The following is a 27,986-nucleotide window of genomic DNA, read 5'->3' as shown; positions in this document are numbered from 1 at the left end:
ATTATACTGAATAATGACATGACATTGACTTGGTTCGGTAAAGCCTTTAAAGTTAAATATATTTAACAGTAAAGCCACTTAATTTCAAACGGAGTCATTTAGTCTTTCCTTTCTTTTTATTTCCATATTAAAAATTACAATATATAATTTGAAATTAGTTTTAGGGCACTGAACTTACATTAGTCTTGACATGACATCATCAAACGCAGGCAGTTCAGATGTTTTTTTTCCCAAGAAATTAAGTTAAGAAGACAAAAATAACTTCAACATTATTTAACCAATTATTGATATGAAGATTTTTCGCGAGCCAATGTTAGTTAGATAATACAAAATACGGTTAAGCGAGACTAGCATTTGAACCTAAAACGGAACTCTATGACTATGGTAAATAATGCTAGGATATTTAAATGCAAAAGTAGGCTACGACAGGTGTCTCTAAAAATACTGTAGTATATCTTGCAGACTTTCTTAGTCAGAAAGTTCACTTGATACAACTAAAACAAAGTCTAACCTAACCTACATATTACTTTGAACATTAACAAGTCATCGATGTAACAAATAATAATTGAGACATCATACTTTCTAATCCTTATTAATATCATCATTAGAATTATAACATAAACCGTTACTCCTTTTCTGTTCAGATAAATAACAACGATTTAATGTGAAAAATAATTAAATTAAATGCAAAAAGTATAAGACAACAAATTGAACACAATAGTGTAGGTAGTTCTACAAAATTATATCTCCATTGATATTAGGAAATATGATTAATTATAATAGGAAACAGTTTGCGTTATTCGTTAGGTGGGATACATCACTAGGATACATCACTTAAAGTAAGGAGGGAGAGGGGAATGGATAGGGTTCAGTCGGCGATCATAAGGAAAGTATTATACAAAGTTATAAAAAATGCAAAATTAGATATACCTGTCCTAAAACAGAATATACCTAGTTTATAATTTGTTAGAAAGAACAAAAAGAAAATCCCACAAAATAATGTTTAACTATATAAGTGGGAAGAATTCTAGGACATTTTAATCACGGACTTATAATACCTTACCTTAAAATAATATAAATTATAAAATAAGCAATACCTAATAGCTTAATACATATTATTAAAATTTGCAAATTCATGTGAAAATTCGTTTATAATACAATTGGTTTATTTATATATAGTAACAATACACTCAACACATGTAATCACTTTTTATTATAAATTATACATACACAATATCGAGAATACACTAATAGGAAGTCGTACCAAAACTAATTCTATATAATCAACAATTAGTAGATATGACATATATTACTTTGACTTATACAGCAAATTCTGTATCGAATCCGACATCGCATTTCAACTTCAACACGACTAGGGAACTGATAAGGACAATTCTCAATACGAACAGGTAAAACATAGTATAATATAACACTTCAACAATATAATGACACAAGTCACTAAAAGGAAATGGCAACTATTTACGATGATTGATGATTTATGTTGAATTTATTGTAAACATTACTCAAGAGGAAGGCAGCATCTATACTCATGCTTTACCATAAATTCTTCTAATCTTGGCCATTTTATTTTAATTTTATTGTTAAATCTGTTCATATTTTCTAACAAACACCACTTTAAAAATGTTACAAAATGAAATACGCGGCTAATTTAAAATTTTTACAGTGAATTTCACTTAATTTACAATTTTACGGCTGAAATACCTATTGAATACGTTATTAACAAGATCCTAGCATAGTCAATACTTATGACAATTGAAGGTAATCAGGGTAAGCGATTCATAAAAACCGATCTGGTAGTACTTAATCTGGACTAATAAACACTTATCTACCAGCTTTTAATTTCAATCAAAATTGAAGACTTTGAAGTTGAATTTTTTTGCCATACCTTCATGGAGAATCTTTAAACCCATGTCAGAAATAACAATGCAGAGTAAATCATTCATAGATTATACGTACAACAACTAAGAGTTTCAGCCTTCACGAGTTTCGCGTATTTTCCGTGTGCTTTTCGGCGAGATTGTTATCGTTTCTTACGGTGGAGTGTCTATTGAACAAGGCCAGTGGTTCCTGGGCGAAGCACTGGAAACTGGTGTCTAGGAACAGTTCCTGTAGGAAGCGTCGGGCGCACAGCATGTAGGTGTCTCGGGATAGCATAGCGCTTACGTCGGAGTATACACATGCGCTTCGGAACACTTCGGGGTGACGCTGCTTCAGCGATATAAGGGTAGAACGTGTCTGTAATTTAGATGTAAAATTAATAAGAAAAGTATTTACCTTCCGTTATCTTCCCGGTTGCTCCTCCTTGTGAGCCCAAGGTCAGCCTATGCCCTAATTCGATACCTTCTTAGCAGGGGAACCTGCATTGAATTATGCTATTTTATCGACGCTATTAGGAAATAAACCGTAATATTTAGTTACCTGTCGGAGGTAGATAGGGTTTGACATGTAATGCACTTGCTGTAGTATATCTTGCCGCGGGCTGTTTTCGGCCGGAGGGCTGCTTGGTGGGCTATTGTCGGTTGTAGCTGCAAAAATAACATACCAGTAAAAACCAAAATAACTTCCCGGAAATACACTGAAAGGAATATATTGTGCGTATCTATTTATCTCTCTTTCTCTTTTACATCACGTTTTCAAGCTGTCGCACCCTCAACAAATTGTTTTGGGACTAGACCCGGTCTTTCTCCGGTTTTTTCCACTTTGACCGATTTTCCGCAGCTTTAACCTGAGAATTTCTTTTTAGTTTTCTGCATTTTATATCACAATCTTTAACAACATTTACAATCTATAAATACAGGTCAACAATTAAGCTATGGCGAAGTCTACAGTAATGTTAATATATTTTAGTATAACAATGTTATTATATTTAATTTTCTGATAAAATGTAAAACAAAAACTTAGTAGGCAAACCACTTACGGGCAAAGAAAGCTTCTCTCAACTCGTGCGAACTAGGCGGCCGCGTCCTCACGCACGCCAAGCAATCCGCAGCCGAGTGCTTCCACTTCCACTTGGTCGGCCGTGACGTCACTAAGCTCAGACTATTATCTTCCTTCGCATTCTGACCCTCCACAGGTCGGACCTCTCCTTCGTTCGCGTCACCTTTCTCTTTCACGCCACTGGAACCCTCAGCAGGGACGGTTTCGGTTTCTTCCACAACACTGGCTATGGTCTTGGAGGCCTTCTCTTTGGTATTTTGGTGAACTGTCAAAATTGTATTCGTCACAGCCTCGTTACCGCGAATGCCGCAGACAGATGCGATTTCTGCAAATTAAGAAAACCACTTCAATTTTTTTTAATTTTTGGGTCTTTACGAGGCTGTCTATCTATCCCATAAAGGAAGAAGAAATTAATTGAAAAAATTTAATTGTAAAAAGCAATTCAATAACAATGTAAAATATGACCCACTATAAGGAAGTCACAGAGTAAATTTATTTTTTGTTACTGTTTCAAAGTTAAAAAGTAATAATTATATCTCTGTTTCGCCATAATCATAACATTCGCTTGGTTTTAGTTTGTTAACAGGTGGCCATGTTTCTTTGCAGTAGGAATGTGAAAAAAAAATCGATTATGGAAAAAATCGATTAAAAATCGATTTTTTTATAGTAAAAATCGATTTTTAAGCTTGATTTTTTTTAAATTAATAATCGATTAAAAATCGATTTTTATAATCATCCAATAAATGCACTCCGAAATTATGTTTTTGTCTTCTGGCTTTGAGCCCGGAACGCGAACTGCCAAAGAATACTATCATAGCTCCATAATATTACATTAACGCCATCTGTGCATTCTTTCTGTGCTCTTAAAACAGTTTAGATGATTAATTTAATCAAACATTCTCTAGATGGAATTAGTCGATAAACAGTATTTTACCGACATTCGGTTGATATTTTATTCATTATTCGTTGCTGAAACTTCATTTTTCAAACTTGATTGTTAAAAACTTTAATTTGTGTTGATTATACAGGATGACATTTAAAACAACTGCATCCTTTTAAACATAGACTATACCCATGCTTCTGAGCCGTTTGAGCCTATTTTTATTTAAACTTCGTTCATTTTCACATTTAAAAACCCTCAAAAACTACGTCACACGCTTTATTAAGACCAATACTACAAAAATAATTTAAAACTAAACATGTAAATAAATGTCTGAAAAATAAATTATTTCTCTAGTATCAAAATCAAGTAAAGTACAGAGTTGTCGAGATCGCTCAGCTGAATGCATTGTGTCGTTGACCTCTGAATCTTACGCGTCGCTTTTCCGCCGGCCGGGGTGATATTACGTATTTAGGATCGTGGATTTTGATACTTTTATTTTTTTTTCGTACTTTCTGAAATATGAACCGATATTTTTCTTTTTACGTTTTAAATATCCTTTAGATGAGTACACTTAACAGTTAAATTTATGCAGTTGAATTAAATGTCATCCTGTATAAGAAGTTACTGATATTGTTATTTATTTTTAATGAATAAATCTATTGATATAATGTATATGGCGTTTATTTTGACATAAATTGAAAAATTTGGAAAAAATCTATCAATATAATAAAATCGATTATTTTCTTAAGAAAAATCGATTATTTGTTAATCGATTTTTCATACTTAAAAAATAAATCGATTATATAAAAATCGATTTTTTATCAGCAATGTCACATCCCTACTTTGCAGGCGATTGTACATATTTCTACGATTATAAGAAACTGTGGACAGCTTAACACTAACCTTTAAAGGAAGTGAGTTTCTGACTGTCCGGCGTGGCCCGCGACTTGTTGTCGGTGCTTGTACTTGAGTCCACCAACAACGAAGGCACTCTGTTGCGTCTCGGCGTCTTGTAGTCTGCTTCGTCCGCTTTACTTTCGTTATCTCTGAAAATTAAGATTATTAACAAATGATGCATATTCTCAAACCAGTATGTAAAATTTAGTTTTCAGTGTCGTATGCGTAACGTCAACAGAACAACAAAAAAATCATATACTATCTACGGATTGAAAACCGCAGCTCCCTTGCTGGTATGGGCATGGTATAGATGAGTATGATCGAAGCCATAGGCTATAATGTATGTACCGATATTATATTTACATACATTATGTGTGACTTGGGATAAAACAAGTTTGGGCCATGTAATGTGATATTTCGAGATAGATTGTACGGCATTTACCTGGGGAAGAGATCTGAGAGGTTCTCAGGCAGACAGATGCCGATGTAGGCGGGCGGGTGCGGCGCGGGCGGCGGGCGCGCGGGCGGCGCCAGCGGCGACGGCGGCACGGCCCGCGCCGGCTCCGCGCTGCTCAGCGGCTTCCAGTCGTACTCCAGCAGGCTGGAAGGACGCACGTCATTCAATTCAAACTACTAGCTAAATCCTCTGGGGCTATTGAGGAATTTCGGTAAGCATATTATAACACACAAGACTCTATAGGAGAAAACAAAGACATAAGGCCTAATCAGAGTATGTAAATAGCCTTAATTAAAGCTTTGTCGCAGACAACCATAAAGATAAGCTGATGTAATATATCAGGCTAAGAAAAAATATATATAGGTAAAATCAATACGATATTTGTGTTCTTTAGTATGTAAAGATATTACAAACAAAAATATAAAGGATAGTGAAATTTCATCCTTTTCATTTTGTACTTGAAAATTTAACCAATAAATGATAACACCAACTTATTTTGTGGAAATACATGCCTGAAATTATATCCGTAATAGGTAATAACGTACCTTAATTTAGTCATTCGTTCCCTTGTGGACTTCGCTCGGTCACGTAACGAAGAGAACGGTTTCGATCGTCGGTTGGTGTCGGTGAGCAGCCAGCTCAAATCGTCCAAATCGCTCGAACCAGTCGCTGCACTCTCAGACAAGTGAGGCCTATACAACGTGGTACATTTATTTATATACTCGTAATTGAACAAAAGGCCGTTTCATGTCATTTGACGTTCTCTACCAGTCAAACAAATGATCAAACAGCGATTGATGATTGAAAAAATAATACATAGTTTGTAAGACTTCATGTATCAATCTTAATGACATATATAAATATGTTTATCCTTAACGAGGTAGATAGAGCCAACAGTCTCTTAAAGACTGAAAGGTCACGCTCAGCTGCATGACTCAATGATAAAACTTAGTAATTGCTAAATGACATTACTTTTTAAAATATATTTTACATAAGGTTTACCTTCTATGCCTATTCAAAGACTTAAGTGTGGCATATCCAGTTATATCTAACTGGCTTGGCGGTGAACTGGCGACATCCGGTCCGGTGAAACCTGGAACCAGGCAGAAGAGTTATCCCACAGCATTCTTTGAAGTATTAACGTATAGAACAGACACAGACCTCCGTCAAATCTTGATGCCTTTACTATAAAGGCAAAGCGACTTTAGATTAAGCACTGCGTCGATTGATAGACCGAAGGTGAAGTTGCAAAAGCCACCATTTATTGGTGAGCGAAAAAGTGTTTTATATTATACTTTAATTCCTTCCACTAGATTACGCTAGTTGAAGTTTTGTCACTGATAATAGATTGTAGGCATGACTAGCCTCTCGCCTCGATTGGGAACTGTGAGGGAGTAGTTTCTTGTTAGTGTCTACGTTAGGACTTAAGAGTAGTACGCGCCACGCCACAGGCAATACTTTATTAACGGCTTTGTTTTGGCACCAACGGCTTGGTTTTGGCACCATCTGCTAAAAGGCATTTGGAAAACTCGTCCTCGCATAAAAATATACGCGCAGTTAAACTCAAAACAAAACTGAAGAATATTAATTTTTTCTTAACAAAACAAACTCATTAACAAAAAACTCTCTTACTTGAAGTGGATGTCCTCCTTTGCAGTTCTGATATTCTGTGTCGTTGGGAACTGCTGCTACTTTTCATGCCGTACAAACTGGACGAGCTCGGAATGGGGCTAAGAGTCAACACTCTGTCGCTGCAAATCGAATCACTTTGATATTATAACGCATTCAAACTAAAAAAAGACACAAGAAAGGAATACACAATTATGCAAATATGTCACTCTACATCATATCGTATACTTACGGAATCGCGTATTTCCCGAGGAACGAGTCGCAACTGCTCACGCCGCTGGTACTAGACTCGCTAGTATTCCTCACTCGCCCCTCGTGCGCATGCTCCAACGAGTTCATTCTACCAATCACGAGTCTGTTCTCGCGATGCCCTTGCCGTTCGAAATTCGGACAATCTCTCAGTATATCGACGGTTCTCGATTCCGAAAGCATTGGTCGATCGTGCGTACTAGAACATCCCTGTGTTGGGAGGGTGTGCGACTTTCTTTTGTCAGGTTCTCTTCTCTCGTACGTCTTATGATCGACGACGTCGTGGCCTTTCAAGTCTGGCTCGGTTAGTATGGAAGTGACTTTGTTAAGATGTCTGGTTATATCGGAATGGCTCTCCGCCATGCTCTGGTCAGTGTGGTCGGATTGCTCACTGGCCTCGGTGTCATAGTGGTGTCGGCGGTTGGGTGACGTGAGGAACCCGAGAGAGTCGAAAACGGATGGGTAAGTTTCGTCGGGTATCACCGGGAATTGGTCGTGTCTTGTGTGTCGTACGCAGAGCCAACCTGTGATAAATTATTGCTCTTTGTTAGTTCTATTTTTCCAAGAATTTGCTAGCGTACATGAACATTTTCGAAAATCAATCTACAATGATCTATTTGTATGTTACAAACATTTTAGTAGTTGTTTCAGCTGCGTTTATAGTTATTTAGTCAATCAGTTTTTCTTTTACACTTCTTATAATTTATTTACACACACATAGCAAATAAACCGGACTAGACCCGCTAGCATTATCTATCAATCATTTGTTACAGACTTACCTAGTTCAGATAGCAGATTAGCGCCATCGTAAGTACTGCCAATGAGCCCTAGAACGTAAAACGCCGTCGCTCGTACTGAATACACTGCGCAGTATTTTGCCAACCGCACAATATGAACCAAAACAGAATCTTCTAGATAGCCACTGGATAGGCTCATCAGTTGCTGTAGCCCGGTTGAAGTTACTGCGGTGTTTCCAACTGCCCACAGCGACGCCTTTAAATCGGCAGCCTCTTGCTCCGTTCCGCATTTCTTACGTTGTAAAATCTGTGAACAATAACATTTTAAACGCTGAGCTTCATAGACGTCAGTTTCAACTAGACGCGCGTTTCAGAAAACTAATTTAAAATATCTGTGCAAAACGGATGTGAGAACATAAGCTTATGTTGGCTACAGGCCTGTCACGTTTATAAGTCGTTTTGGCAATATTTGATCGCGCAGAATATGGCGACCTTCCGCCTAAATAAACCGAACCGAACCTAAATAACGACCTTATTACGAGGGCGACACTGAAAGTTTTTAGAACTGGCCATTTGTTATTTATATATGTAATAAAAAAATTAATTCGGATTTCAAAAATGGAACTCTTTAGCAATAATAATGAGTAAAAATTTCATTCAATTGTTTGCAATTTGGCGGCAAAGTGAAAATAATTCGTGCCAAAAATATGAATTTAACGCGAGAAAATTTTCGTGCAATGATTTTTTATGACTTTCGGTGTAAGTTAACTCAACGAGAAAGTTACAATAGACTTCGATTGGCCTTTCATAATGAAGCCCCATCTCGTGCCACTGTTTACAACTGGTTCAATGAATTTAAGCGTGGTCGGTCTAATCTCACCGATGATCTGCGTGAGAGACGGCCTTCTGCGGCGACGACTGAAGAAAACATCAGTGTTGTGCGGCGTATGATAGAGGCTGACGAAAGAGTTACTTATCAGCAGATTCGGACAAGTCTAGGCATTGGTATGAGCCAAATCCATAAAATCCTCCATGAACATTTAGAGGTCAGGAAGCTTTGTGCCCGGTGGATACCCCATAATTTGACTAAGGCCCAAATACTCCATCGTGTTAATTGGTGCCGCGATATGATTGAAAAATTTAACGGACGTGACTCAAATGCCGTATTTGACATTCTTACGGGTGACGAAAGCTCGATTTATTGTTATGATCCAGAAACTAAAAGGCAGTCGGCCCAGTGGGTGTTTCCGTTCGAGGAGTTGCCCACAAAAGTGAAGAGAGGTCGAAGTGTGGGAAAAAATATTTGGCTTCGTTCTTCGGAAGGACAGGCCATTACGCAACAATTGATTTAGAGGATAAAAAAACAGTTAATGCAGAGTGGTACACCAATATTTGTTTGCCACTTGTCTTTAAAAAAGTTCGGGAGAAACGACCTCGCAGCAGAATCCTCCTTCATCACGTCAACGCCTCGGCGCACACCGCCAGGCGAACCAACGACTTTTTAGAGACATCAAATGTGGAATTACTGGGTCAACCGCCATACAGCCCCGACCTTGTGATTTCTATTTATTCCCCAAAATAAAAGAAAAACTTCGCGGTAAACGTTTTGTGAAAGCTGAGGAAACAGTCGCTGCGTTTGAAAGGGCCGTCGAAGAGACACCTAAGGAAGAGTGGGCAAGTTGCTTCTCCCAATGGTCCCATCGGATGCAGCGATGTATTGACGTAAAGGGACACTATTTTGAAAAGATATAATAAAACTAATACCTATTATAGTAGAATGCTCATTTTCTAAAAACTTTCAGTATGACCCTCGTATAAGTACATAAAATTTAAAATTTTAAAAACAAAAGCAAAAATTCCCCTTCTTTTTCGCTTATACCTACTAGTAGTATAAGAGCAAACAGTTTAGTTTGGTCTGGTTTAAATGGCACGATCTGATAGGCTCAACCTCTCGAATATTTTATAGAGCAAGAGCCCGTGAACGCCAGACATACCTTATTTTGTAAAAGCTGAAAGTTTCTGTAAATATGCCTGTATTATTACGGATAAAATATCAAAAAATTGAGCTTTACAAATTAATGAATTTCAGGTTGAAAAAAGTATACCTTTATTACCTGCTAACTGCCAAAGCAACCACTGCTTGAGTATCATAGGTGGGGATCGTTCCTACCTGTACTAGAGGCATATTTACAGAAACTTTCAGCTTTTACAAAATAAGGTATGTCTGGCGTTCACGGGCTCTTGGACTATTATCGCCGCCTGCTCAAACACTTTAACGCAGACACGTCAGTGTGACTTATAGAAGTGGTAACATTGTCCTTGTTGTCAAGCCAACGAACCTTATAATGCGTGTGTAGAACAGCAGCAAGCAAGGCGCGCGCCGTGTGCCGCGGCGTGCGCGCCACCACGGCGGCGTGCAGGTGCGGCGGCGCGCGCGCCGGTCGCCGTGCGCGCGCGCCGCCCGCGCCCGCCGCGCGCGCGCCGCAGCTCAGGGTCAGGGCCTCGTGGACGCCCGCTTCCACTAGACGCGCGTATCTGAAAATTATGTGTTCATTAGGATTATACTGTTATCGTGATTATTATTAATAAAGCCTTTAATCCGTTTGCGACCTCTCTACATTGGTACAGTCGCTTTTAGAGAAACATGATCTCCTGTTCAGAAAACCAAGACCATATAGGGGTCAAGTTCCCTGAAGGCGACTGTAAAATTACATATTTTATACCAATACTTAACGATTGTTGGCATATCCATACTCGGGTAAACTAGTTACCTCATAGACTCATACAATCAAACTATTGTAAATGCTAGACCAATACAGCAGTACAAACACATAATTTGAGAAAAAAAAAAAATACAAACCTATAATTATACGATTTGGTCCAAAAATCCATGTGTTTGTTAAGAAAGGCCATGGTCTTGGAATCCGGTGCGTTCGCGGCAGCAGCGACTTCCAGTCCGAGCCATATTAAGTACCCACGGTCCCCGACACACGCCAGATCGAACGAAGCAGGGTCGCCGTCTTTGTCTAGCCGGCAGTTTTGGCAAAGTGTGTCCCTCATCGCTATTAATCTCTCGAAATATGCCTGAAAGATGAACAAAGCTTTTTAACAATTGAACTTATAACACAGAATTATGAATACTTCTCACCGTAAAGAAATGTATCATATTATATACATATAAGTGACAATTGAGGTACATCAAAACAAATTTATTAGCCTAATAATTTAAATCAATAAAGACTTAAATGATAGGTATATTTAGTGCTGAAAAGTTACTTCTATGTTTAAGTAAATCATTACTAAATCAAAAGAAATCCATCCACAATGCAGTTCCTAATCAATAAACTCAATTTATAAAGCCTAAACAATCCTCAGAAAATATATACTTTAGAATTTATGTACTCACAGGAACACTATAAGCCTCTTCCAAAATAGCGAGAGCACACTTCACCACCTGCTTGGACTCGTCTTTCACTTGTCCTACCAAAACTTGTAAAAGCCAGGTATCCATGTCCACTCCATGGCCATCATCGTCCCTTTGCGTAGACTTGAAATGTTCTTGAACGAAATTTTTCTTCAACTTAGACTTCCTGCGCACTAAGTCACGGGATTTTCGCGACGCCCGCATCAAAACATTTAGGAACTGGGTAGTGTAAAGTCTGGAAGCCTGGATATTGCATGTGAGGGTTTTGGCAAGAATGTCGCGAGGGTATGAATCGAGGGTATAATCTAAACTCGATATGACTAACTTCACATAGCAGCTGTGGTGGGTCTTTGTTGACAGCTCGAGAAGACTGGAAAGGAATAGTTTTTTTGAGTAATTTTATCACAGATAATTAATTACTTTGTAGTGAAGCAGTAGGTTAAGTTAGCATTAAATATAAATAACAAGATTTTAATTCCAATCATCACATCAATTATACGCCTCACATGGCGACCCTGCCAGGTATATTAATGTACCTAAGTAGAAGTTGTAAATATTGCAACATCAATTTATAGTGAAAAATATATAGATGTAATTTTTAAATCAATATACAACTACACAGCAACTTAAATTTATCAGTAAGATATTGCATAATGTGACAAGGCCGCCATATTGCCGTATGTTAGGTTACAATAGTTCGATCTTAGACAAAAGAAACTTATGCAACTAGGTAGGTAATCAAGAACTGATAAAAATTCCTTGAAAATAGATCTTGCCACTTACTTCTCATACAATCCCGTTTGTTTGAACAGTCTCAAACCAGAATGGGAATGGCAAAGCTGACCAATAAAGAGAAAATACATCTGGCACATGGTGTTGCACATGTGCTGCGGGCTGAACAGACATCCATGGGCTTTCAGGCCAGTCTCTATGGCCTTAATCTGCCGGCTCACGTCCAGAAATAAATCTTCTAAAAGCCTTTGACAATCAGCCTGTAAATAAAAAAAAATACTTATAATTTTGTTGTTAGACGAAGTCGTCACCGCAATCGCCATGCGACCGGCGCGTTTGAACTGGGTTACTTTCTAGTGGGATTTTAATGGTGTGGGCCTAAATATTTTAAAAATAAGTATAGTTGTATACTGCTATCGTTCTGCCTCGGTCGTGCGTGGAGGCGGACAGGTCGGAGTGAGAGTACTTGTTGGCGGAGGCTTCATGTGTATAGTGACAGTGAGTGTATACAGAGTGAGCTGTATACTGACATCGTTCTGCCTCAGCAGATGCCGGATGAGCTGGCAGCCGGCGCGCGTGGCGGAGTGGCCGTGCGCGGTGGCGGACAGGTCGGAGTGAGAGTACTTGTTGGAGGAGGCTTTATGTGTATAGTGACAGTGAGTGTATACAGAGTGAGGTGTATACTGACATCGTTCTGCCTCAGCAGATGCCGGATGAGCTGGCAGCCGGCGCGCGTGGCGGAGTGGCCGTGCGCGGTGGCGGACAGGTCGGAGTGAGAGTACTTGTTGGAGGACGGCTTCAGGTAGCTGATGATGCGGCCCGCCCACGCTTTGTGACCGCTGTCGTTCAAGTTCACTAGGGGGCTACTGTCGTTTTCCTACACAAAAACATTATTATCATTATTGGAGTAAATCCTGGTCGTGACCGCACCTCCCTTGAGAGGAGCCAGAAACATTGTTGTGGAGGGTGCAACTGGAAACATACTAAGTAACTGGAAGACATTTTTCCACTAATGAACACAATAAGGTGACACTTTCCCAGAGAGGCAGGCAAGACTACATCTCTATATCTCTTCCCACAATGCTTGCATAATTTTTTTACTTCAGCTAAATTTATTACTTTCTGCATGTAAGCTCATCTGTTTCAAGTTCTTTTGACTGACCTTTAGCTTAAATTGCAATCTATGTAGCATGAAGAGAGTTATGAATGTGGATGAAATGTAGGAAGTATGCAGAGATCCTGGCAAGTGGAAAGAGGTAGTCTCTGCCTACCCCTCCGGGAAAAAGGCGTGATTTTATGAATGTATGTATGTAGCAAAATTTTTGTTTTTTTTTTTTTCAAAATAGAACATCAATTTTATTTGGGATTATTTCCCTAGTATGTTTTAAAACATACTACCTGATGCTTTAAATGAAGCACAATACAAATGACATACATATAATAGCCAGAGTGAAAATTAGATAAAGTTTTTAAATACCTTCAATATTGTCCTTATAATTTCCCAATCCCATGTGTTGCCATCCTTGTTCTGCATGACTAACGTACATCGAATCAAATTGTCACTATCACGCTCAAACAGGTTAAAGAATTTCGCCGATTTAGTCACTTTGCTCACCGCGGCACTAGTCCGAGAACTGACACTTTTGCTTTTCACTAACGCACTCACATTCCTGTTTGCGACGTCAGCTCTGGAGCCGACGCTGTGTCTCTTTTGTTCGTTTTCATTGTCAGATTCGTTTAGGAACTCTATGCTGTTTTCTTTATGGAGGGTTTTCGGCTTGGCCATGCTGGCGTTGTCTTTTTCCTTGCGGCTCTTGGCGTCGTCCTCACGGTAGGATTCAGTGTAAGCGCCGCTGCAGTACTGTAGGACATGGTCTAGGAAGAGACTGCAGCTGGCCGGGCGCGCTTCGAGCATGGCGTGGAGCCTTCTCAGCGCCGCCACGGCTGCCAAGGCCGCGGGCGTGCCCGCCGCTGCCTGCGACAGCAGCGATGGCAACGCTGGGGTTATGTTACATATTTGAGGAGGTAGGAACAGGTGTATTAAGTGCAACAGTTGACCTAGCAACACTGTCGCCCTCACGGATATGAACGTGTCACTCGTCACTATCACTTCCGCGAGTCCATCTAGTAATCCAGCCTGGAAATAATTATGTTTGTTTTACTTGTATTTACAACAGAGATAACAATTTTTAAAAATCATGGTTTACTCAATATTTAATCACTTGTACACACATAGATCATAAATAAAGTAACATACCTCTAGGAAGCATTGAAGTAATAGAGCTAAATGGATCTCAGTGATATCAGGTCCCGTAGCGCTAAGATGAGGTAATATGGCAGTGCCTTCGGCGGCGACGAAACCATCGTTAAGCCGCCATGAGTCCTATAAAAAATATTTTTTTTTCATATAGGAATCATTTCTTCATATATAACTCAGGATCCTCAACATTCCAACAAAAACGTTTTCACATTTAAAGTCTTACTTGAAAATCTGATGGGTCTACAGCATCCAAAGCAACAGAAATCTCGTCTGTCCACTCTGGCTGCGGTAGTCCTACAAGTTCGTATAAGAGGTCCAAGATGGCTTTCTGAAAGTAAAAACAAGTTTTTCATATTACATCTTAGGTCAAGTACTAATAGAAAAAAAATAGTTTTAAGAAGAATTGGTCTTATTCTACCATTTCTTCTTGTTAGATTATTCTTTCACTTAGATGTCGACTAAAATCGTCAAAAAAAAGGCGACAACTAAAGAGAAAAGTACTCAAAACTCGAACAAAACGGCGGAACACAACGTTACTTTTACGACGAAACGAAACGTAAGTAAATTCTTTCACAACAAAAGTTTACTCACTCTGACTTCTAGGCGCGGTAGATATAAGGCAGCTATGAGCGCCCTAAGCCCGCCCGAACTGTGCGGGTGGCAGAAGTGAAGCAGCCCCGGCCAACTCCGCAGGACACAGAGCAACGCCAACCGACTGCACGTAAACCGCATCTCTCGTTCATCTCTGCGAAATTTATCAGAAAATCTAGAAAACACTAGCATTTTAGTAATAGAGTTACTTTCGCTAAAATTGAGATTTTACAAGATCACAAGTTGGCCTGTTCCTGAAAAAATTACCTCTACAGAGAAATCATTGTGTAAGTCATTGTTGTTGTTATTTATTGCAAGATGTCTTTAGCTTATGCCTACGTTTTATGATCGGTTAGATGTATACTGACCTACTGGTATCCGTGCCGGCTGGTCTAAAGTGGAAGTCACAATATGGAGAATTGAGGTAAGTTAGGTCGATCCGTGCCGAAGCCCTCGACATGGGATCATTGAGCGTATGTAGTAGGACTCCACACAGTGCTTCCGCCATTCGCGGCGTCGCGCATTCTGCAAGCTGCCTTGTGACTGCGTTCACTCCGCCACACATTATAAATAAGTCAGGATTTAACACACCTGTAAACAATTAATTTATTTGTAATACAGCTGAACATGGCTTTTCAAGATTCTTGGCTTTGTCTACCCAAAAAGGATACAGATGTGATTATGTCTTTATCATCTTTGCGTGTTCCGGGTTGCACCCTCCACCACAATGTTTCATAGGCATTCACTGTTTATAGATAAGCAAAAAAGAAACACTTATGGGAGACAGACTTTGTTTAGAGACTATTTCATCACACCATGGATGGCAAAAAAAAACTAAATACAAAATGTTGTAAATATAACTTAAATAAAATAACTAAATCTGCCTCTCATTAGGTTTTGTGGAATGTGACATTGCAATCATTTCTCGCGGGTACACTTATTTTTTTTTAAGTAATCGACCTTTTTTAATCTGCAAGTATCTCCGAAATAAAATTACTGAAATTCGTGTAAATACAAGTATACATCAATACGAGTTAACTTGGCTCTTATAATTCTGCTATGGAAAAGCCCAGATGACTATATACAATTTATTATAATAAAAATAGCCATTATTGCTGTTGCACAAAGGTGTGGTTTGTATCATCCGTTTTTGTCGCACGACAGCTTATCCTTCGAACGATAGTCGTTTGCCACCCTGATCCAATGTGGACCAGCAGTTTAAGGCCATCTTCCCACCTTTTTTCTGCCGGTTTTGCCTCCTTCTACTGTCCCTGGGATACCATTCTGTTACAATTTTTGACCGTAGTTTTTGCTGCTCTCTCAACATATGTCTGGCTTATTTCAAGGTTTTGTATACTTTTTATGCAAATTTTGTGATGCCTTTAATTTTTGTCTCTATCTCTTCTCACACCAGGTACACTTCGTTCCATACTATTTTGGCAGACATTCATATTACTTGTTAACTTGTTGGTCAGTTCCCATGCTTGACAACTGTATGTCTGCCTGACATATTGACAGGATGCAGATATTAAATACCTTTGGTTTTTTTGATGTGTGCATGTGCATGTCATTATTTCGCTCATGAACCAATATCTCTTTCAAGTGAGTGCTATTCTTCTTTTTATAAATAGATAAATTGAGAGACAAAAGGAAAAGAGAAGAGACTGGCTCACCTAACATTGGTTAACCTTATATACATACAAAATTAACATTTACTAACATATCTCAGCCAGTGTAGCCACGGCAGGTCTGGACAGGCGGTCGGCGCCGTCGCCGGAGCTGCCCGCTCTGGCCACGGCGGCGAGGCACCGCAGCAGGCCGGGCTCCACAAACACGGACCGCGCGCGGCACACTGACTGTTCGCCAGAACCCACCACCGCTACTATACGCCGGACCACTCTTAGTGCTTGGGCTCTCTCTTCCTCGTTGCGCAACATTAGATCCATTGATCTGCAATATCAAATAAAGTAATCATCCCTGTTATTATATAGTACATATATATATAGACGATGCGATTTAATGATACCACGTTTAAACTAGGCATTCATCAAGTACACCTTTTGCTGTGATCCAATATGTTTAAGGATCCCCTGCAATTAAGGAAAAGTCTTTAAGAGGTAAGTATGTAACCGAAATTAACACCAAGTGCAAGAAAAATAGAAATGATTAAGTTTACGGCAACAGCAAACAATCTCATAAAGTTATCTTCTAGTTAACCAATAAATGAATGAATGAATCATTTATTATGCATAAAGGAACTAATAAATGTGTAGCAATTCTCACTATGCTTTTATCCTATACTATTAAACAAGCAATATTTGACCTTAAATACATATTATTAGTAGTACCTGGACGATCGGAATGGTGTTTCATACTTATCCACAACTACAACAAATTTCAACAATTCTTTCATCTTTAGAACGCTTTTATGCTATATATTTGAATGTGCTGTAGGCATATTTGTTTTGAAATAAATTGGATTTCAGACAGATCAATCATTACTTTTAAAATAATTATATAAGTTTGTTTTATTTTCTCGACCTCCAAGTCGGTTACTTGTCGAATTCTCGTCCTTAAGCCTTCAGGAAGAGGGAGATTCGACGTCCTCTTCAATAAAATTTATAATACATTATAATGAACTTGTAACACGCTTCACTTAAAGTGGGTCTGAAGATGAACATGAATAAGACAAAAGTAATGTTTAACCCTAACGTAGCGACAACATCCAATCTCAGTCGAAGATCGCGTACTGGAAAGGGTGGATGAGTACATTCATTTAGGGCAGCAGATTACTTACATTGGGCAGAAATTCTATGGAGGCAAAACCAAGTCGTAGAATCCAACTAGCGTGGGCAGCTTTTAGAAAACTATAAATGGTGTTTAAAGAGTCCGCCTCAATATCTTAAAACAAAGGTGTACAACGAATGCGTTTTTCCAGTAATGACTTACGTATGCGAAACCTGATCACTAACTGCAAAACTTTCACACTGATTAAAGGTTACTGAACGAGCCATTTAACGAGTTATGCTCTGAATACCTCTTCGAGACAAATCTGTCCAGGAATAGCGAACAAGTGCTGGAAAGAGGAATACTTGCAGACCTTTAACCCGCTGGTCCGATGACATAAAAACCATGCCGGAATAACATGGGCCAGAAAAACCTTAGATAGGGCTAAGTGGAAAGATATTGGAGAGGCATATGCAGCAGTGGGCGAAAATATGCTGAAGAAGAGAAGATGGATGTATATTTATTACTATAAATATCGTTAATTTGGTCTGTTTTGCATTGTGCGTACGAAGCCGCGGGCAACAGCTAGTATACATCATCATCACTATCACTATCTATACTAATATTATAAAGCTGAAGAGTTTGTTTTGTTTGTTTGTTTAAACGCGCTAATCTCAGAAACTACTGAACCGATTTGAATAATTCTTTCACTGTTAGATAGTCTATTTATCGAGGAAGGCTATAGGCTACATTTTATCCCGGATTTCCTACGGGAAACGTCAACAATGCAGGTGAAAGTTGAATGAGTCGGCCATCTGCGAGCTTTCCACGCGAACGCTGCGCAAACCAACAAAGATATAGTAAAACAATGTACTAAAGATGTGAAGTACTCATTTTTTGCCACAAAAAAGTCCGCGAGAGCATATATCTATCTCTTAAGGTTTACTTATACTTATACCACTTTTATGTTCATTTTTTAAGATTATTTTTTCTTTATAAACATAAGTTATTTTGAAACCAATTTTCTTTAATTCAGTATTAATCCTTATCCAAATAAATATGTTTATTACTTTCGGCTTTTCATGTAGACTAAAATTGCCATTTACAGTATATAAATCAGACGAATAGGTTTTGAGATATAGTCGTTATAAGCAATTTGCAGCGAAACATTTAATACGGCGAACCAGCGTTCTTTCTAACCCGTGACCGCCTGACCCCAACCCCCCGTCGCATAACAATTAGCAGCTATAATTGATAAAGCCGAGGAGGATATTTGCAAAAATAAATATGATGCCCAAAATAACTATTCCACGCGGACGAAGTCGCGGGCACAGCTAGTATAGTATAAAACAAAGTTGCTTTCTCTGTCCCTTTGTATGCTTAAATCTTTAAAACTACGCACCGGATTTTGATGCGGTTTTTTTCAATAGTGATTCAAGAGGAAGGTTTATATGTATAATAACTTTCATTAAATAGTGGAGAAATACTGTTATTTTTGAGGTTTCTGTGATGTCGTTAATTATCATATTTTTTTTCCGCTTACATTGGCTGAACCCAACGAGATTTATCAAAATAATGTAGTAATTATTTGTGCACATTGAAAAGGTCTACAGAAAACTCCGCGATGGTATATGTCTATCCCTCATGGATATCCCACAATAACATTTTATTGCCATTTACTTTTTACGACAAATAATTGCAAATTTTGAAGCGATTTTAACCAATACAGCATTAATTCTTATCCATTTAAATAGCTTAAATACATTGTTGATTTAATACAAATCTATGTGATCCTTTACAGCACAAGATTTAAATGAATATTTCTGAAGATATACATACATACATATGGTCACGTCTATATCCCTTGCTGGGTAGACAAAGCCTACAGTCTTGAAAAGACTGAATGGCCACATTCAGCTATATGGCTTAATGATAGAATTGAGATTCAAATAGTGACAGGTTGCTAGCCCATCGCCTAAAAAAGAATCCCAAGTTCTGAAGATATTACAGATTTAAAATTGCGGGAAGTAGCGCTTGCGGCGGTACAGGCCGACCGGGGCGGTGGCAGCGTGCCTTTAAAAAGCTGTAAACGTTATATATACATAAAGACATTCTGTAATGTAATAATTGTTGTAAAAATGAAATAAATAGTCACAGATTTTCTGTAGTGTATTTAGTATCAGCATTGCACCCGTGAGAAGGCGGGGCGAGTTGCTAGTATAAAAATAAATAAATATATGGACAAATAACACAGATTGAGTTAGCCTCGAAGTAAGTTCGAGACTTGTCACTAGATACTAACTCAACGATACTATCTATATACATATAATAAAATAGTAAAAATATTTTGTCTGTACATTTAGTATTATTTACTGAAATGAATAGAGGGACACTTAGAATGAATAACAGAAAGCAAAAATATTTTTTTTTAATTTCTTGTCTGTCTGTCTGTATGTATGATCACGATTATCTCCGAAAGTACTGAACCGATTTACTTCAAACTTTCACCAATTGCTTTGTTTTAACTCAGAAGAACATTTAAAGTTTGTTTCATCAAAATCGGTTCACTAAAAAAAAAGTTATCGACATTTAAATGAACTCAAGGCATGAGTTTGCCCGCAAATAAGTTACGAAATATAAAATTCAAAATCATTTATCATTATACGACAGCATTATACCTATAACATAAAAATATAAGTGAAAGGCGACTAAGGGATAGGCTTACAAACTTGGGATTCTTTTTTAGGCGATGGGCGAGCAACCTATCACTATTTTAATCTCAATTCTATCATTAAGCCAAATAGCTAAACGTGGCCATTCAGTCTTTTCAAGCCTGTTGGTTGTCTACCCCGCAAGGGATATAGTCGTGACCATATGTATGTAGTCTACTTTAATTTCGTCACCACCGCAACGGCTTCGATGGTCCAGTGGTTAGCGCGTGAGACTGGTAAGTTGACGGTCCAAGTTCCCAGTCCCAACAAAAACAAGATCTTTGTTGTTTTTTATTAAAATATTTTTTTTTGTGTTGTTTGAGTATTTTATTTTAAAAAACTGAAAATCAAAATGCTACATATAATAAAACGATAAAAATATTTTGTATGTACATTTAATATTTTAACTGAAACGGATAGATAATTTTTTGTCTGTCTTTTTTAAATTTTTTGTCCGTCTGTCTGTATCTGACTGTATGATCAAGATTCAACTCGAAATTTACGCGGACAAAGTCGCGGGCAACAGCTAGTATATAATAATAACACTGGTCAACAAAAAGAATAAAGTTGGTTGTTTCCTATGAGATTTTTTTTGTTTCTGTTTTAAATTGACGCGTATTTATCAAATACGGCAGCCATTTTCTCTAACAGCTTTTGTTTTTGAGTTATAGCTAACTACCCTCACTTGATATTTTTATTTAGATTTTCGTTTTGTTTCGGGTACTAGAACACATTTTGTTGTCGGTTTCGATATGGCTTCCTCAAGAAGATGTTGTCTGCTTAATCCAGATTGTTTTTGCTATATTTGTGGTGAATATGTATTTAAAAAATATCGAAAACCTATATCGGACTTTGTGAAAACTGCGTATCATCAGTATTTTAAAATAAAATTGTGTAATCAGGACAAGCCATGGGTTCCTCATATTGTTTGCCAGAAGTGTGTAGTATGTCTACGGTTGTGGTCCAGTGGAAAAAGAGATGGAACAATGTTCGTAACACCAATGATTTGGCGAGAACCTCAAAACCATCATAACGACTGCTACTTTTGCGTTGTGAAAATAAACGGAATCAATCCTGGAAATCGAAGTAAGTAACCTTATCCCAACTTAGCTTCTGCTCAACGACCTCAATTAAGATCACGAGAGGTACAACCCAGCACATCTAAATCTTCTGATGATCCAAATATTTGTGAATCCGAACGAAATGAACGAAATATATCAAGTGAAGATTCTGATCCAGACTACAAATTCAACCTTTCAGAACCTCAACCATTCAATCAGAAAGAATTAAATGACCTAGTAAGAGATCTGAACTTACCGAAAGAAGCTTCTGAAATTTTAGCATCTCGTTTAAAAGAAAAAAATTTGCTTACTCCGGAAACCAAAATCACATTTTATCGTACGCGAGAAAAAAATCTGTTACCGTATTTTTCTCAAGAAAAGGATTTAGTTTTTTGTAACGTATTAAAGTATTTTGAAACAGATAGGTTTAACAAAGTACCAACCTAGCGATTGGCGTCTTTTCATAGACAGCAGCAAAAGAAGTTTAAAGTGTGTTTTGCTACATAACGGCAACAAGTACGGTTCTATACCTATTGCACATTCGACGACTTTAAAAGAAGAATACGCAAATATTTCTAAGGTTATGGATAAAATTAAGTATAAGGACCACAAGTGGGTCATTTGTGTTGATCTAAAAATGGTTAATTTTCTATTAGGTCAACAAGGGGGGTACACAAAGTTCCCTTGTTTCATGTGTCTCTGGGATAGTCGTGACAAACAACATCATTGGTCACAAAAAGTTTGGCCAGTGCGGGAAGAGCTGGTGGTTGGTACAAAAAATGTAATAAACGTGCCTTTAGTTAGTCGAGACCGCATCATACTTCCACCTCTTCACATCAAACTTGGCATAATGAAACAATTTATGAAGGCACTTGACAAAAATGGAGAATGTTTTAATTTTCTTTTTCGCAAGTTTCCAGGATTAAGCAAAGAAAAATTGAAAGCAGGTATTTTTGATGGGCCACAGATTAGGCAAGTCGTAAAAGACCCCAATTTTGTCGAATCAATGACTGAAGTGGAATCCAAAGCTTGGAATTCATTTGTTTTGGTTATGAGTAATTTCCTAGGCAACAAGAAATCTGACGACCATGTTAAGCTTGTTGAGAGCATGCTATCAAACTTGCAAGAGCTAGGGTGCAACATGAGCATAAAAATCCACTACCTGCACTCGCATTTAGACCAATTTCCTGAAAATTTGGGTGATTTTAGTGAGGAGCAGGGTGAAAGATTTCACCAAGATCTTCGGACAATGGAAGGGCGATATCAGGGAAGATGGGACTCACATATGATGGCGGACTACTGCTGGAGTTTGAAACGAGATCTACCTAACGTCGTTCATGCAAGAAAATCATATAAAAGATCATTTGATAGTGTTTAATAGATATTTTGTTGAAATATGTATTAGTTTTTTGTCTTTATTTGGTCGAAATTATGAAACTGTATATTTCAAAAAGTAAAGCTGTTGGCAATCTCACAGTATTTTTTTCATAGTCAGGACCATAGAAATAACCAATAAGAGAGAAAAAAATTAAGGAAACCAGAATCGTGTTGACCAGTGTAATAAATAATAAATACTTATATAGATAATCATCCAAGACCCACCAGGCCAATCAGAAAAAGTTCTTTTCTCATCATGCCCTGGCCGGGATTCGAATCCGTGACCTCCGTGTCATAGACAAGCGTACTACCGCTGCGCCACGGAGGCCGTCAGTATAGTATAAGCAAAGTCACTTTCCGCATCTGTCCCTATATATTAGTGTCCGACCGAAGCTTCGGCTTCGGCTTCGGCTTCGGCCACCTTCGGCCAAAAAATCCACCTTCGGCGAAACATTCGGCTTCGGCCCAAAACCCGACCGAAGCCGAAGGTTTCGCCGAAGGTCCGAGCGACCGTCGAGATTGAACGAACTGTTACGAAAGTCATGAGGCGACGGGGAGTCACTGTCAAAATATCACATTTAGAAGTTAGTGTTTGTTTATTTTATTTATTAGTCTAGTTTTGGTCTAGTCGAGTAAAACAAAAACTAATTGGTCTAATTGTAATTTGTGAATTACTGTAATTCAATTACATAATAAAGAAATCAAATCATTATTTTTTACCAGTAGGTAAATCAGGTAGTAAAGATTTCTGCTATAGCGAAGAAAAAGAGAATGAGATGGAAGGCGAAATTGAAATCTTCGAAATTGTGGAAGCACTTAAGAGTATGAATGCGGGTAAGGCTGCTGGGTATGATAGAGTGTCGGTCGAGATGCTAAAAGCAGGAAAAGGCGTCGTAGCTAGACAGTTGTACTGCCTTTTCAATTTGTGTTGGAGAAGCGGCCGAGTACCAAAAGATTGGTGTAAGGCTGTTATCGTGCCACTTTACAAAGGAAAAGGGTCACAGCTGGACTGCAAAAGTTATCGTGGTATAAGCCTGCTTAGCGTCGTCGGAAAATTGTATGCTAAGGTATTGATTAATAGAGTCAGGAATGAAACTGATGACAAAATATGGGATGCTCAAGCGGGATTTCGAAAGGGAATAGGATGTACTGATCAGGTCTTTTCCTTGTGGTGCATAGCCGAAAAGTTTTTGGCCAAGAGTCATAAAGTCTATTGCACATTCGTAGATCTGGAAAAGGCCTATGACAGAGTTGAGAGGAATGAATTGTGGTCAGCACTTTCTATGCATGGGGTGAGCAGTCTCTTAATACGAGCACTGAAATCCTTATATGAGGATTCGAGTGCTTGTGTCAGGATAAACGGAGATAAACGGTGGATTAAGGATGAATGAGTTACTCGTCAAATGTCTGCTCTATGCCGACGATCAGGTTATACTGGCGTCATCAGCGGAAGAGTTACAGGAGATGGTAAACTGTATGCATGAAGCTTTAAAAGAGAAAGGAATGAAAGTGAACGTAAGTAAAACTAAAACACTGGTTTTTGAAATGGAGAAAGAAATTACATCATGTAATATTTTGATTGGAGGAGAAAAAGTTGAGCCAGTGAAAGAGTTTGTATATGAAAAAAAAATAGTAGGGTAGATCTACGGAGCTACGGAGTGACGTCGTCTTCGTCATCGACTGCATGCGATCGCGCCCGGCAACACAAGGATTACTTTATTCTAGATGTGTGTGTGATCAAAGTTTACATCAGATGGCAAGTATGATAGTGATATTGAAAGGAGAGTGAACGCGGGGAACATGGTGAATGGAGCTTTGCATGCCTTTATGAGCAGTCAGAAACTATCCAAAAAGGCTCGACTGGCTGTGCACAGGGGCGTGTTGGTCCCGACACTAATGTATGGGAGTGAAAGTTGGGTATGGCAAAATAAGCATGAAAGCAGAATAAATGCAGTGGAAATGAGAGCGTTAAGGAGTATGATGGGTGTGAAATTGAGTGACAGGATAAGGAACAGCGTGATAAGGGAATGTTGTGATGTGAAAGAAGATGTAGTTACAGGAAAAGAAAAGGGTATGTTAAGATGGTTCGGTCATGTGGAGAGGATGAATGAAAGCAGGTTGACTAAGCAGATATACAAGGAGAGTGTGGAGGGAAAGGTCGGAGTGGGAAGACCTAGACGAACGTATCTTGATCAAATTAAGGACGTCCTGGTAAAAGGTCAGGTCAAAAGTACCCGAAACCGCCGAACTTGTATGAAGGGAGTTATGAATGTGGATGAAGCGAAGGAAGTATGCAGAGATCGTGGCAAGTGGAAAGAGGTAGTCTCTGCCTACCTCTCCGGAAAGAGGCGTGATTTTATGTATGTACCTATGTAAATCACAAAATCACAAACTTTTATTTATCTCTAAACCAACCATCTCTATGATATATCATCAACTTCTATATGAGTCAGTCAATATATAAACCTTCAATATTGAGGGTTTGAAATAATTTTAATAATAATTGTAGCTTGTAGACAATATTGAACGAAATTAATTACTGAGTGCTGAGAGAATATAAACCTTCGGCTTCGGCCGAAGGTTGTGGCGATAGCCGATTAATCGGCTTCGGCTTCGGCCTAAAATAGACCTTCGGTCGGACACTACTATATATGTATGTATGCTTAGAGCTTTAAAAATAAATAACGGAACACCACTTTGTAACTTCAATCATGTTGCAGAGTTTCGTCGCAAATTGAAGTGGCTCCCAATTCGCCTTAGATGGAATGTTCACACACTTTCTTTCTTGTTTAATATCCCTTTTATCCTTTATTTCTGCACTATCCTCATAAAAAACTAGCTGTGCCCGCAACTTCGTCGCATGGAACAGTTATTTTGGGCATCATTGATTGATGTTATATAGCCTAAAGCCTTCCTCGATAAATGGTTTATTCAACGCAAAATTATTTTTTCAATTCGAACCAGTAGTTCCTGAGATTAGCGCGTTCAAATCAACAAACTCTTTAGCTTTATAATATTAGCATAGATGAGATCAGCTCATACCCTTGGTTCTTTCAAAATACAAATCTCAAAATGGTATACTTATGTATCTCTTTATGAATATATTCTTACAAACAAAGAAAACAGAAGATTGGAGTGGAGTGATTCAAGAGGAAGAGTTTATATGTAAAAATGCTACCCGTGCAAAGTTAGGGCGGGTCGCTAGTGATACATACACATTAAAAATGATAATAAAACATATTGTGTGTTTTTAAACAGGATTGAAACTTACAAAATAAGAATAAAACAACATTTTAATAAATTTAAATGCAATCTGGATAGAAAGAAAACATTACATACCTGGCTACCAGGTAAGAGAGCTTCAAGTGGTTAAATGTAGCCACATCATTTTCAGTTTTAATTAAATATCGTAGGACCCTAAGAGCAGTTGCTCTTAAGGCCATAGATTCATCCACAAGACTCACACGAATACTAAAAAAAAAAAACATTTAATGTAAACTTTACTTGACATTATTGCCTTTGACTTTTCTTAGGCTTTTGAATTTATGGATGGATGGAAACTATTTTTGATAAACATAGCTTGGCTAGGTATCATTAGATAGGTCTTTGTAAATTATATTAATGTTTTATAACTAGAGATCGATATTCGATGCATATTTACCTAAAGTTGGGGTGTTGGGTAAGTATGGAATGTACTTCTGTACCTCAAAAATTCCGGGATTCGGCATTGATACACTTAATGTTCTATTTAGAACTGTATTCGTACTGACTAAAAAATAACGCAGTATAATCCTGGAATCCCGGTAGGTAGATAATTTTTTAATAAATATGATCATCCATCACTTATGTTTATAAAGGTGTTTATCCTACCTTATATACAATAAGTTTCAATTTCTTGTTTAATAAAATTTCCAGGATTCAAAATGATTCAAATCCCAAAAGCAAGAAGCCGCCTCCATACTTTCTTAGCAAAAATATTACTTTAGGTAAATATGCATCTGATCTCTATTTATAACAGTTTTTAATTATGCAACTATTTTGTAACATATTGGCTTTGAAAGTAAAAAAAAAAGGTTTCTTTGACTTGTATTAACGGCAGCACAGCTGAACCTTCACTTCTCAAAACTCCATGTAATGTTTATACAAAACGAATGAAAATTGATTCACCTGTTAAAATTTTTCTCAAAGTAACAAATATGCAGTCGCAAGCCAACTGTTCTTTTATTTTTACTTAAAGTTATGAAATAAAGATTCTTTCTTGAAATATTTTCCTTAATAAAAGGTAAATATAGAATCACTTAAACAGAATGATGACCTTTTTTTATTAAAATAAAAAAAAATGAATTTTAGGTCTTGATATATGATTAAGTGATGAGGGAGGTGTAAGCAACTTAGTAACACATGGTATGACAAACTGATGTTTACATATTATAGTATTCTTAAGATAAATCTTAAACATGATGGTAAAAAACATTGTAAATACAAACCATGTCATCAACTCATCAGTGGTAAATCCCAAATTATTTCGGTCTTCCTTACATAAAAGTGTGACTAAGGCATTTAAGTAGGACAATCTACAGCTGTCAGAACTATTTCTTTGCATGCCTCTTAAACCCGATTTAAACTCTGTGGGCACATTCTTGTTGGTGGGTGAAATATCATTTTGGAATGGTTTATTCAAATACAACCCTTGTATTATGTCTTTGATGTTATCTTCATTGCTTTTATTTGTGTCTAACTTAAACAATATAACATTTTGTTTACCTGCAAAAAAAATCATGTATTATATTGAAGATTTATTCAATTAGGATAGAACAGTTAAATAACATGCTAAAAAATATATTAAATATTTAAAATAACAGTAAATAACATGATATTTACCTCTTTTACGACTCAACCAATTATACTCTGTAGAGGCCATGATTTCATTTTACACTTTAGGATTATGGACTATTGCAACATTGAAAATGTTTAAGTAATATCGATTCATGAAAATTGGTACTTAACAATATAATTTTAATAAAAACAGACGTTAATAACCCAACCAATCAACCCTGTTTTTCTGCAACCATACTATTTATTTGATTGACAGTTGGTCCTTGGTGGTTGTAGATGTAGTGTAGTGTTGTAGTAAAAGTAGCATAGAGTAGAGTTAGCCTTTTTAAATTAAATACACTACAAAAACAAATATGTACACCGACATCACGATTTCGTTCTCCTGAAGTAACTCGTCCTCGACTACCAAGCATCAACATCACAAGCAAAGTCCGAAAGCATTTTTATATAATTCGGC

General features: G+C 37.7%; 1 protein-coding gene across 1 annotated transcript; it reads right to left on the bottom strand.

Moving 5' to 3' along the window:
• Positions 1-13: 13 nt before the first annotated feature.
• Positions 14-27,796, bottom strand: LOC106131502 (rapamycin-insensitive companion of mTOR). The gene is made up of 24 exons (XM_060945060.1): positions 27,575-27,796; positions 27,181-27,457; positions 26,033-26,164; positions 16,538-16,767; positions 15,186-15,408; positions 14,818-14,971; positions 14,450-14,554; positions 14,224-14,349; positions 13,444-14,103; positions 12,655-12,843; positions 12,018-12,226; positions 11,217-11,604; positions 10,671-10,894; positions 10,150-10,345; positions 7,853-8,117; positions 7,057-7,597; positions 6,828-6,946; positions 6,198-6,288; positions 5,741-5,887; positions 5,181-5,339; positions 4,745-4,887; positions 2,939-3,283; positions 2,440-2,546; positions 14-2,256 (listed from the first exon to the last, which is right to left on the bottom strand). The coding sequence occupies exons 1-24, from the start codon at positions 27,612-27,614 to the stop codon at positions 1,999-2,001; spliced, it is 5,328 nt and encodes a 1,775-aa protein (XP_060801043.1). The 5' UTR covers positions 27,615-27,796; the 3' UTR covers positions 14-1,998.
• Positions 27,797-27,986: the final 190 nt, after the last annotated feature.

Source organism: Amyelois transitella, chromosome 7 (genome assembly GCF_032362555.1).
Source record: "Amyelois transitella isolate CPQ chromosome 7, ilAmyTran1.1, whole genome shotgun sequence".
NCBI lineage: Eukaryota > Metazoa > Arthropoda > Insecta > Lepidoptera > Pyralidae > Amyelois > Amyelois transitella.
Note: the sequence above shows the minus strand (reverse complement) of the source record. Positions and strands in the feature narration are given on the sequence as shown.

Excerpts from the sequence above, each read along its gene's own strand:
- LOC106131502 (XM_060945060.1), bottom strand. The coding sequence starts at position 27,614 with ATGGCCTCTACAGAGTATAATTGGTTGAGTCGTAAAAGAG. Across the intron at positions 10,346-10,670 it reads ACCAAATCGTATAATTATAG|ATACGCGCGTCTAGTGGAAG; the intron begins GTTTGTATTTTT and ends CATAATTTTCAG. Across the intron at positions 4,888-5,180 it reads CTCTCAGATCTCTTCCCCAG|AGATAACGAAAGTAAAGCGG; the intron begins GTAAATGCCGTA and ends CTTAATTTTCAG.